Here is a 12,647-nt window from a genome sequence, read left to right on the forward strand (position 1 = left end):
GATTCCGAAGGCACATCCTTGGCCGAATGGGGTCATTCGGGAGGGAAGCCTTATTGTGCGATTCCGAAGGCACATCCTTGGCCGAATGGGGTCATTCGGGAGGGAAGCCTTATTGTGCGATTCCGAAGGCACATCCTTGGCCGAATGGGGTCATTCGGGAGGGAAGCCTTATGGTGCGATTCCGAAGGCACATCCTTGGCCGAATGGGGTCATTCGGGAGGGAAGCCTTATTGCGCGATTCCGAAGGCACATCCTTGGCCGAATGGGGTCATTCGGGAGGGAAGCCTTATTGCGCGATTCCGAAGGCACATCCTTGGCCGAATGGGGTCATTCGGGAGGGAAGCCTTTTTGTAATCAGTGGAAGATAAAACGTGTGGAGTTAAGCTGCTTCTCATTAATAGGTGCCTCGTTAAAAACCTTATCGGCCAAAACCCCTTTTCACTTTTTTGTAAGGGGAGAAAAGACCGATAAGGAAAAGAGTGCACCGAGAAAATATGTTGTGATTACAATGTTTGAATTCAAAAACCTAACTAAAATACACTTTCAGGTGAGACGAATTCCATGTTCTTGGAACGACCTTGCCCGACAGTTCCTCGAGCTTATATGCTCCATTGTCAAGGTTATGGCGAATACGAAACGGGCCGTCCCAATTAGCCGCCAGCTTGCCTTCCCTAGGATTGCGTCTTGCCGACCCTTGAACCCTCCACACGAGGTCTCCTACCTGAAACTCCCTCTTGACGAGTGATGAGTTGAATCGCCTTGCCATTCGCTGTTTGCAAGCTTCCACCATAATCTGAGCTTGGGCACGAACTTCATCGACCATGTCGATTTCGGCCCGGAGGGATGCCTCATTGCTGTCTTCATTGAAATATTGCCTCCGAAACGATGGCTCTCCCACTTCAACAGGAATCATAGCATCCGTACCATACGTTAGCCGAAAAGGAGTTTCTTTTGTTGTTGACTGTGGTGTGCACCGATAGGCCCATAGGACCTCCAGCAGCTCTTCGGTCCAAGCTCCTTTGGCGTCGCCTAAGCGTTTCTTCAACTCACCAAGAATAACCTTATTCGCTGCTTCAGCATGCCCATTTGATTGTGGGTGTTCGACTGAGGTGAAGCGGTGTCGAATACCCAAGTCTTCCACAAACTTGTTGAGCTTGTGATCTGTAAACTGGAGTCCATTGTCAGTGATGATGGCGTATGGTATTCCGAAACGCGTAATAATGTTCTTCCAAAGAAACTTCTGAACATTACTTGCCGTAATGGTAGCAAGTGGATCGGCCTCAATCCACTTTGTAAAGTAATCAACTGCCACCAACAAGAATTTGCACTGGCCCTTGGCTATGGGGAATGGGCCGAGCAAGTCCATGCCCCACAGAGCGAATGGCCAAGGCGAGCTGATAGTATGAAGCTGTTCTGCCGAGGCGTGGATCAAATTTCCATGCTTTTGACATTGAATGCATTGTTTGACGAATTGTGCACAATCACTCTTGAGGGTTGGCCAATAATAACCTGCCCTTAACACTTTTGCTGCGAGGGTTCGTCCACCCGAATGTGATCCACAAATGCCTTGATGAATCTCCCGTAATACATAATCAGATTGTGCCGAGTCTACACATTTGAGTAACGGGGTTGAGAAACCCCTCCGGTACAATTGTCCTCCTATGACCGAATATCTAGCAGATTTAGTCCGTAGGTTTTTAGCGGATAAAGGTTCATCCGGTTCCTTGCCATGGAGAATGAAATTAAGAATTTCGGTCATCCAAGATGTATCGGGTGATTCTGATCCTGTTTCTTCTACCACCATGCTATCGGTCATAGCGGTGCTTGGAATGGGTAATTCTAGGTGCAAGGTAGTTCTTAGCTGACCTGGTTTTCTGGAACTGCTTGCTAACCTGGCTAGTTGATCGGCTCGTTCATTGTTTTCTCTTGGCGTGTGTCGTACTTGTATTTCATCGAACTTGGAGCACATGTTGCGGAAGAGGTGATAATAACGGAGCAGGTTGGGATCCTTTACTTGAAAGTGATTGTTAACTTGCTCCGACACAATCTGTGAATCTGTCCAGCAAATTAAACGCCGAACCCCAATATCATCTGCCAATCTTAGCCCTGCTAATAGCGCCTCGTATTCGTCCTGATTGTTGGAGGCTCGGAATCCGAAGTGCATTGACTGCTCAAGGATAATCCCCTTTGGTCCTTCAAGAATTATGTCTGCCCCGCTGCCAACGTTGTTCGAAGAGCCATCAACGTGCATTGTCCATTGATCGCTTTGGAATTGACCACTAGGTTGCAACTCATTAATGAACTCAGCCCAGTGTTGTGATTTAATCGGCCCCCTTGGCTCGAATGATATGTCAAACTTCGACAGTTCAACGGACCATGCCATCATTCGGCCTGCGAGCTCGGGTTTCCGTAAGACCTTAGCGATAGGACAGTCAGTTCGAACCACAATCTTATGTCCCTGGAAATATTGCCGCAATCTCCGAGCCGTGTGAACCAATCCGAGTGCCACTTTTTCAAGTAATTGGTACCGACTCTCCGAGTCTTGCAACATGCGACTGATAAAATAAATGGGCACTTGAGTTTCTTTTTCTTGTATCAAGACTGAGCTAATGGCTTCCTGGGAGACACACAGGTATACCACAAGGGCCGATGATGGGTCGGGCTTAGAGAGTATTGGGGGCGTTCCGAGACGCAACTTCAACGCTTGAAAAGCCGTTTCACACTCTTCGGGCCATGCGAATTTCTTTGTTTTTCTTAGAAGTTTCAGGATTGGTTTTGCTACTTCTGTGAGGCATGGGAGAAACCTTGACAGAGCTGTAAGCCGACCAGCCAATCGTTGTACTTCTTTAACATTTTGAGGACTTCGCATTTCGATCACGGCTCGGCACTTATCAGGGTTGGCTTCAATGCCTCTGGCCGAAAGCATGAAGCCAAGGAATTTGCCGCCTGCGACTCCGAAGACGCACTTTTCCGGATTGAGTCTCATGTTATAATGCCGAATCTGGTGGAAGATCTCACTCAAGTCTGTGATGTGATGATTAAGGTTATTGGATTTGACAACCATATCGTCCACATAAACCTCCATATTTTTGCCGATCTGACTTTTGAATATTTTGTTCATAAGTCGTTGATACGTTGCACCGGCGTTCTTAAGGCCGAATGGCATTACTCGATAACAATAGTTAGCCGAGTCGGTGATAAAAGCCGTCTTCTCCTCATCCTGTGGGTGCATTTGGATCTGATTATATCCTGAATAGGCATCGAGAAATGTCAACATGTTGTGCCCCGAGGCACCATCAACCAGACGATCAATGTTGGGCAAAGGATAAGCATCCTTTGGGCAGGCTTTGTTCAGGTTGGTGTAATCCGTGCACATTCGCCATTTTCCGTTTGGTTTTTTGACCATAACTACGTTAGCAAGCCATGTTGTGTATTGTACTTCCCGGATGAACCTTGCTTCAAGTAGTTTGGCCACTTCATTTTCAACCGCTAGTTTCCTTTCGGTGCCCATCTTCCTTTTTCGTTGGGCTATAGGCTTGGCCTCTCGGCAAACAGAGAGCTTGTGGCACATAACCTTAGGATCGATGCCTGGCATATCTGAGGGGATCCATGCAAAAAGATCTCCGTGCTTCTGAATGACCCTGCTTAACGCACGGCGATCTGATTCAGATAATCCGGCTCCCAAGTACGTGACTTGCGATGTATCGGGGCCGATCCGGACTGCAACTTTTTCTTCTATTGACTCCATTCGCTCATCTGCATTCATTCTTGGATCCAAGTCCCATGCCGAGGATTTATCTGCTACCATAGGATTTATCTGCTACCAGGTGGCCGAGTGAACTCAGATTCCTACTAATAGAGGTAAAAATGTACCTGTCTAAAGGATACACCAATAATCCTTCCGTATTCTGAGGGCCGAACGAGTGCTCCGAACCAATATTCCGGTGTGGGGGAGGTACCTGCAAAAGGCACTCCGACGCTCAAGTCAGGACAAAGCGCAGATATCGATAGCAATTAATGAACAGTGACCTTATCTCGTGACAAGAGCTATTTATACTGACATTTATGGGCCCGGACTTCCATGGGCCCTGTAACAAGATTACCAGATTAGGTAATACGCTCCTAATCGGCTTACGGGTATGCTTAACCCTTAATCCTTAATTATGGGTACATTCTTACCTCTATTAGTAGGAATCTGAGTTCACTCGGCCACCTGGTAGCCGAACGGCATTCGGCCACCTGGTTCGGTCATTCAGGGGCCGATTGGGTGTCGGCTATCAGGTGGCCGAGTGGCCGAACCAGGTGGCCGAATGGCCTTACTAGTACAGAAGTATTATCCATAGAATCAAAGGTTGGAACTGTATTCTAATTCTTATGAATAAATGAAGAAGAAAAAAATCTTACTAATAAGTATAACTTTTATTATGGGTTAATTGACCAAACCAATATAATTAAAATAAATGAAAAATAAGAAACCAAGTCTAAGAAACGTATATGTCATTTATTACATATTTAATGAATAAATTAAAGTCTCTCATAAATAATCCCAACTAGGTCAAATTAATATATCAGGAAAACTTATTTTTATTCATAAAAATCCAACTCAGTAACAATACTAACACGTGCTGTTATGCCTTAGAAAATAAAAGAAGGTATGCACTTTTTTTCTTTTTAATTTTATTTTATGAATATTACCTACTCTAGTCTCCATCTAAAATTTAAAGACATTCAGACTAAATTTTCTGATTTTCTAAAACACTTAAATTTTCTGATTCACCTTGCAATCTTTCTGATTATTAGGGGAAGCAAAAGCGGGTAGGGACGGCCGGGTTTAGTCTCGTTATTATTCTGACTCAAAACATTGATCATTATTTATTTAAATTCGAATTCAATCCAAAATATATAAAAAAGAATCATATTAATTCAATGTTTTAACTCATTATATTAATATATATATATAATTAAATTATGAAACAAAAGTATATTTTAAATAAATAATATTATTATTAGTATAATATAATGTGATAAAAATATTATTTATTAAAAAATTTATTATAATTAACATATTATTTAAAAAATTTATATATATATATATATATATAAAAATAAAGAACAAGTTGAGACAATTCAAAACATAACTTGAATTGGTTCTTAAAAATTATATTAAGTCTAATTTTAATTTTAAGATTTGAACTCATTCAATTTTTAATAGAAACCGAATTGAATCTTGAATTTTACTAACCCGTACTAGTTACGAAGATATGTTGTAAAGTTGAAAACAAAAGTAAAAATGGAGGAAAAGAACGACGAGACAGAATTTTCTTTCAGCCGAAAAAAATAAAAGGGGGAAAAGATACGGAACTTCTTAGATGCTCTGAGTGGAAAAAAAAATTAAAATAATAAAAGAAGCACCAAGAAAACACATTTCTTTTCATGGAACTGTATAATGCTCCTCGAAGTCAGAAGTGGAAGATACTTTTATACTAATAAAATATTTGCAGATTGATCAACTTCCTCTGAAAACGACTCTTGTTTAGGATTCATCACCAATGAACGGTAGAAAACAGTTACTTTGTATTTGCTTGGAAGCTGAAACAGAGCCCACTATAACACGCATGCTTCCCAATTCTTCTGCACTACTCCATAGCAAAGGCAGATAAAAAAACTAAAAAAATGACAAGACAAGAATCTAATCTAAATAAACATAAACTTTGGTTCCTCCATTGATGATTCCTTATGTCATTTCTTACAGCATGGATGGGAGAAGGGAATTACAGTTAGGGTCTAGGAAAAATTATGATTTTATAATTTATAACATTACATAAATAATATAGAGTAACCGGGCATATAAGCGAATTTGTGAAGAACATGAAGAAGATATAAGCATAGAGAAAAATGATGAAAATTGTAGCAAAAATCATGGATTACCTAACGGGTTTTGACGAATTCTGCATCGGAAACCGCGGAGTTTTCGATTTGGCTGGCGTCGTCATCGTCAATGGGGGCAGGGAGGTTGAGATCTATGAAGGTGTTTCCGAACTTTGAGGAAGTGGAAGGAATAAGCGTTGTTGCGGCGTTAGTAACATGCGTTCTCTTGTGTCCCCCAAGCGCTTGACCCGAAGCGAAGACTCTGAAGCAAACGGGGCACTCGTGGATTTTCTTTTCAGCAACGCAGGGTCCACTTTTGTTGTGTTCGCCCTCGTCCACTTTCACGTTCACTTTCATCTTCTTGTGGCTCGCCCTGTGGCCCCCCAATGCTTGGTAGGATCGAAACACCTTGTTGCACGTCTCGCATTTGTACCTTCCTCCTCCTCCTCCTCCTCGGTTCTTGCACACTTTCATCGTCTCCTGCGACTCCTCGCTCTCCTCGAACGCCTCGTCCTCTTCCTCCTCCTCGCTCTCCTCTTCCTCCTCCTCCTCCTCGTACTGCTCCTCCGCTTCCTCCACCTGCGCCTCCTCCTTCTGCCTCTTCCATTTGTCCCTCGACAGCATCATCAGACAATACGCCACGTCCTCCTCGGTCGTCGCGTCCGACACCGAACTCGCTGGCTCTTGCTCCACCCACGATTCTGTCTTACTCTTCTCCCCCACGACCTGCTTCTTGTTCCTCTCATTGTTGTAGTTATAATAGTTGTTGTTGTTGTTGTTCCATGGCCTTTTGGATCTTCTCCTTGTGGGGTTGTTTTTCGACGACTCCGTCTCGCTCTCTCTATCTTGGAGGATCACCGAGCCCGTGTCCGCGGCTGCGAAGGAAAATTCGGGATCCACCAGGCGGATGCTTCTCTTGGGATTCTCTCTGAGCCCGTAGCACAGAGCCTTGTCATCGTCGTCATCCTGATGATCATGGTCATGCGGATGCGTGTGACCATGATCATCATCGGATGATGACGATGACGAAGCCGACTCAGCTTCGAAGCTGAGTTGGATGGTGCGGGAGAAGGCTTCTTCGGGCTTGGAGAGAGGAAGGTTCATCATGTGAGAGCGCATGTGGCCGCCCAAGGCTCTCCCATTGGAGAAGCTTCGGAAGCAGAGCTTGCATTTGTGTTTGTCCATGACCAGCGATGAGAGTTTAAGAAGGTGGTGGTGTTGGCATTTGGGCCAATCGCGTTCTTCTTCTTTGTGAGAGGATTAGGAAGAGAGAGTGCGGAGTATGAAAGGAGTAGGTGACAAGCATTCCTCCACCGAGAGATATAAAAATGGGAGAAATAATAAAAAGTCAAAAAGGAAGAGAAAATTAAAATGGGGGTTTCTTAAATTTTTTTTTCTTCTTCTTTTACGGAAACCGTAAAAAGAATTAAAAATTGAATTTATTGGTATTTAATTAAAGATGTGCATGTATCAAGTGAGAGAAAGAAGAACATGTAACATGCCGGACTTGCCCGTTTCTGTATTTATTCTCCACTATATCTCGCTTTTCTTTTATTCAACCTCAAAACCTTTTTTCATTGCCCAAGGTACCCTTTTGCCCCATTTCAAGAAACTTACCAAAATTGAAGCAAGACGCTGTTTCTTTATTGGAAATAAATCGCAGTATATCATTTTCTGTCATACATTGAGATCAATTTTTTTAATGAAATAAAATATACTATTGCCCAAGGTATCTTCTTTATTTTTTTTTTAAGTTTAGTTGGCATATACCATTGTAAAAATAAATAAATAAAGGTCAACTGATCAAAATTTATTCTTTAGTACAATAACATAATAGTTATTATTATAAAAGTGAAAGAGTTACAAGTCAGTTTCTAATTGAATGACCACAAGTGCTCAACTTTTTTATTTTATTTTATTTTATGAGTTTAATAAGCGTGCAGTAACTGCGTGTATTATTTACAGTGAAGGGGTAATTTTGAAATTTAACAGCGGTTTAAATAAAACTCAGGAGGGATCTTTGTTGCAACAACGAAGCAGAGTAAAATAGCGGGGAGGGCCTTCATTCATGACAGAAATAAAACGACCTCGTTCAGTTTTGAACGTCACTGAGCTGTGACATTCAACTGAGAGATAAACGACAACTGTCAAGAGGATGAGTTACACGTAACTCACACCACCCACGTGTCGTTTTAATAGCGAATAGTTTTTGAACTACTGAATTATGGTACTGTTTATTCGAAAATTGACATTTTATTATTAATATAAAAAAATTTCTTTTTATATTAATATTAAGTTCTGATTCTGTTACTTTTGTGCCTGTGATCTCAGAGCCAATAGTCTGCAATGCTAGCTTTAGAATGCCGGGTGGTCTTTTCATTAGTAACACAAAGTAATGCAATTATCCAAATTGAATGAAATTACTGAAATTAAATTTTAATTATGAGAACCCCCCATGAGCTAAATCTTAATTATTTTTTTTATTTGAATTTTCATAATGGAGTTGTGGTGGTGAGGTTAATAACGGGTGTTTCCCTTCAATTTTGGATCTTTGGTTGAATAATGTGTGATGGGAATGAAGGGTGAGAAATGGGTAAGAAACTAACTGTCCTCCCTTTGAGAATGGGGGGTATTGAAATTCTACGAGAAGTAAATGCCGTTTTGTTAGGGGTTGGTAGACCAAGTCCCACTACTACTAACTCTCATTGGTAGTACCCCCCATACATACCACATACTGAAGCTTTCGTTTATTTTCTACTTTCTAGCGAGGCTCCTCTTTCCCTTTTCCTTTTCATTTGTTGAAAACAAAATGCAACTTGGCATAATGAGGGTGTGGACATGCCATGTGTACCAAATTCAATTTTATTTTTCTGATTTTGTCATATCTTTTTATTTAATTATGATTTTCTCAAACACTTTCTTTTTCTTACATTCATTTAATACTCACTTATTTTAAATGAATTTTACGATATTTTCAAATGGGAATGTATTTGGCAAAGTATTTTAAAAGTTTATAAACTTTTTTGACTAACTTATAAGTTAATTTAAGAAAAATAAATTTACTTGGTACGATAATTTATATAGTCTATTTTAAGGACTTTGTTAAGTCAAAAAGATGATTATAGATCCCTAAAACTTTAAAGTTTTAATATTAACAATCAAAACATTTTTATAAGAGAAAATATCTTTAAAAAATGTCTTTGAAAATGCTTATCAGACTAAGTGTAAGATATAGTGAATCAGAGAAAGCATACAATTTTTCTCATGTTCATTAAATGTTCATCATTAATTGAGACTAATGACAGTTTATTTTGAATATTTTATTCCTTAACAGATCAAACCAGAAAGTCATCTTGAAACTCACAAATATGTTAAAGAGAAAAATCATACTTTTCATCAGAAACAAAGATGAGGATCCCTAAAATCATGAATAAAAGAAGATAAAGTCATTGTTGTTGCTGCACTACACTAAAACTGATTCTACAAGCTCTGTTTGCTATGGAAAGTTGATAAATAGCCTCCTTGATCAGATAAGAGGTATCATTTGGTGAAATGTATTTAATGCTTGCATTAAATGAGTCAAAAGGTTACCTGTCATCACAAAGAAAGATGATGAAGACAGACGAAATGAACTTGTGAGTTAGACTCAAAGTGTTGCAACAGTCATCTTCTCCAAGCTACTATATAAGAAGATTCAAAATTCAAGAAAGAAGGATCCACAATATATATAGAAAAGACTTGTAGAGAAAGACATGCAAAGAAACACTCTTTGTAAATCATACTTATTTTTTCCTACAAAAGCTTACTGATCTATATTGGTTGTATTATGTCTGAGTGAGACAAATACAACATATTTGTAATCTTTATAACCATTATAAGGTTGAGTCTGAAGAGGTTTGTCGGTAAAACAATACTTATATGAGCATCAAGAGGCTTGGTTAAAAAGAATACTTGATTGTTAAGCTTGGAGAAACTTATTATTCAAAGAATACTTGAATAGTTACTTGAAGAGACAAGTTAAAAAATACTTAAGTAAGGTTGAGCCAAAAGTGATTTGGTGAATGAATAACTATATATACACACATCAATATATAATATAAATTAACATATATAAATAAGTATTACTTCTGTAATAATTATATTTTCTTTAATTATAAAATTTTAATATAAATATATTTAATTAAAAATTATATATTTAATATACATATTTTAACATTATAATAAAATATAATAAATACTACTTTATCATAAAATAATAATTTTTTAAAATATTATTTAAATATTTTATTAGTATCATCATTTAAATAATATATTAATACTTATATATTACTTTTAATATATATAATTAATGCTATATAATAAATACAAAATTTTATTTAAATATTTATAAAGTTATTACATTAACTACAATAAATAAATATTATCTTAATACTTTTATACGTTTTTATTGTATATATATATATATATATATTACTTCTTTTTTGATATATAACTTTAAAAATATTTTAAATTATAATTAATTTTAGAAAAATGCATAAATTTTTTTAAATAATAATTAAATATACAAATCAAGAGATAAATTGTTAAAATGTAACATATTTTGAATTTGTTAAGAAAGAAAAGTGTTTATTTTAACACAAGAAGGTATGAAAGTGTAATATTTACATTTCTAAGAGAGTCTTAGTGTAAAAGGTGTTTTAGTAATAAAACTTTTTAAAATAATTTATCAAAAATAGAAAATAAATAATATTTTAACTTGTATATTGTAATGGCTAAATGTTTATTATATATGAATAAAAATTATAATACATTATACATATAAATATGAATACCATTTACTTTAATATATAAATTATATTATTTTAATTTTACATAACATAAATACTTTTCAACATATTTTATATTGAAAAAAATTATTTTATATTGTAAACCTTGATTATTTTTAATTATTTATAATTTATTATAAATTATTAAGAAAATAAGAAGTTAAAAAATTATTAAAATCTTTTTATTAAAGAAAAATTATTAAAATATTCTCGCATAGAATATCTATTCATATTTAATATATAAAATGACTTTATGTCAAAGTATAAATTATTAATAATAAATCTAAAATATAATGTATATGTTTGAAAATATTTACTTATATTTATTTTTAAAATATAATTTATTAGAAGTTATAGTAATATATATATATATATATATATATATATATATATATATATATATATATATATAGTATATAAACATTTTATCAGTGTAATGCTAAGATTGACATACTAGTAATAATACGTTATCCATCATCAATAATGTACAAAATTGTAGTTTGAAAAATCATATCTTTTAGTATAAATAAATTAAAATAATTACTTGAATCTAGATGATGATAATAATAGTGGTGACAACAACAATGATAATAATGGTAGTGATGATATTATCGCCAACAATATCATCATCGTCGTCATCGTTATTATTGTCGCCGCCACAATTACCCTTGCTACTGCAACATGATAACGACAATGATGGTGGTAGTGATAACAACAATGGTGATTGTGGGGGTAGTAGGTGGTGGTAATGTTGATAGTTATGGTGTAATATAATCATGTAGGGCATTATATATAGTTGAGTTTTAAATTAATCATTAATTAATTTTATCTATATTCTAATGGTTGTGATTCACTTCTCTCATATCTCATAATAAGACATGTCTTATTATGAGATATGAGTAGGGATGCTAAAAAGTTCATACTCGTAAATATCCATGAATAAAATCTGCTACTGGTGGAAAATAGATATCATAAATGGGTATCTGCGGGTGTTCTTACCGGAATTTGGTCGTAGAGGTGATCCGTTAAGTAAGATCGGTGAGCCTCCTTTGCCTGATGTATTGGTGCTCCAAGATGGGGGAGGTACCTGCAAAAGGGACTCCGATGCCAAAGTTAGGGTTTGCATGAATAATAGTCTCATATATATAATGCACGTACCTTAGGGTGGTTTAGGTTTGCCTTGGGCCTTGGGCCTGAGATAGGGTATGTTATGATATGATATAATTGAAGGGCGGATCTGGTCTGGGGCGAGATCCTCGGGTTCAAGTGTGATTTGCTCAGATACCGGGCTGACGTCGCGCAGCGCGTGCCCGAGGTTGTTTTGTATTGCAAATCTGGGTTCGGAGCCCGGGTGCGAAGTACGGTTAGTACACTAGCCCCCCGAGCTCCAAAGACCGTAGGTCGAGGAGCTGAGATCGGGCTCGCCAGTGGCTTTTCGCATATGCCGGGGAGGTGCCAATGTGTCGCGACTGTTCATTTCTGGAACCGTGCAAGTGACGCACTAAAGGAAGTGACGGTTACGCGATGATGGTTTGCAATTAATATACCATCAGGCGTGCCCTTTGGTCGACACGTGGCCTGGCCGCTTTGAATTTTGGGGAGAGGTTTTACTTTTTCTCGCGCCTCTTCTCCTTTTCATTTTACTTTTTTTGCGTCCTTCAACTTCTTGTGCACGCTTCGTCTTCGCTTGTTCTCCGTCTCTGTTTCCTTTGTCTTTCTTGATGGCTGGTGGTCATGGCGCTGGTTCTTCTTCCCCTGTTAGGGGTAAAGCACGCGGTAAGGCGGTGGTTACCGGAAGGGGTGCCGCTGAGGGAAAGGAGGTGCCTCCGCCCGGGGACTTAGAGCCGGGCGTCCCTGGCTACGAATGGGTAAAACGTGAAATGGCCAAGTTTGCAAGCGTTTTTGACTCGAGTTTGGAGGTTGATGCGCTCTGGGAGACGCATAGAATTTGTG

General features: G+C 37.9%; 1 protein-coding gene across 2 annotated transcripts; it reads right to left on the reverse strand.

The window, feature by feature from the left end:
* Positions 1 to 5,338: 5,338 nt before the first annotated feature.
* Positions 5,339 to 7,241, reverse strand: LOC109793746 (zinc finger protein ZAT9). Of its 2 annotated transcripts, none has more exons than XM_020353219.3 (2): positions 5,929 to 7,241; positions 5,339 to 5,631 (listed from the first exon to the last, which is right to left on the reverse strand). In XM_020353219.3, the coding sequence occupies exon 1, from the start codon at positions 7,051 to 7,053 to the stop codon at positions 5,929 to 5,931; it is 1,125 nt and encodes a 374-aa protein (XP_020208808.1). In that variant the 5' UTR covers positions 7,054 to 7,241; the 3' UTR covers positions 5,339 to 5,631. The 2 variants fall into 2 exon arrangements, with proteins under 2 accessions (XP_020208808.1, XP_020208807.1); XM_020353218.3 differs by having other exon boundaries at positions 5,339 to 5,636; positions 5,929 to 7,240.
* Positions 7,242 to 12,647: the final 5,406 nt, after the last annotated feature.

The sequence above is a fragment of the Cajanus cajan genome, chromosome 4 (genome assembly GCF_000230855.2).
Source record: "Cajanus cajan strain Asha chromosome 4, NIPB_CcT2T_4, whole genome shotgun sequence".
Taxonomy (NCBI): Eukaryota; Viridiplantae; Streptophyta; class Magnoliopsida; order Fabales; family Fabaceae; genus Cajanus; species Cajanus cajan.

What these genes read in the sequence shown, in the direction of transcription:
- LOC109793746 (XM_020353219.3), bottom strand. Translation starts at nt 7,053, where the DNA reads ATGGACAAACACAAATGCAAGCTCTGCTTCCGAAGCTTCTCCAATGGG.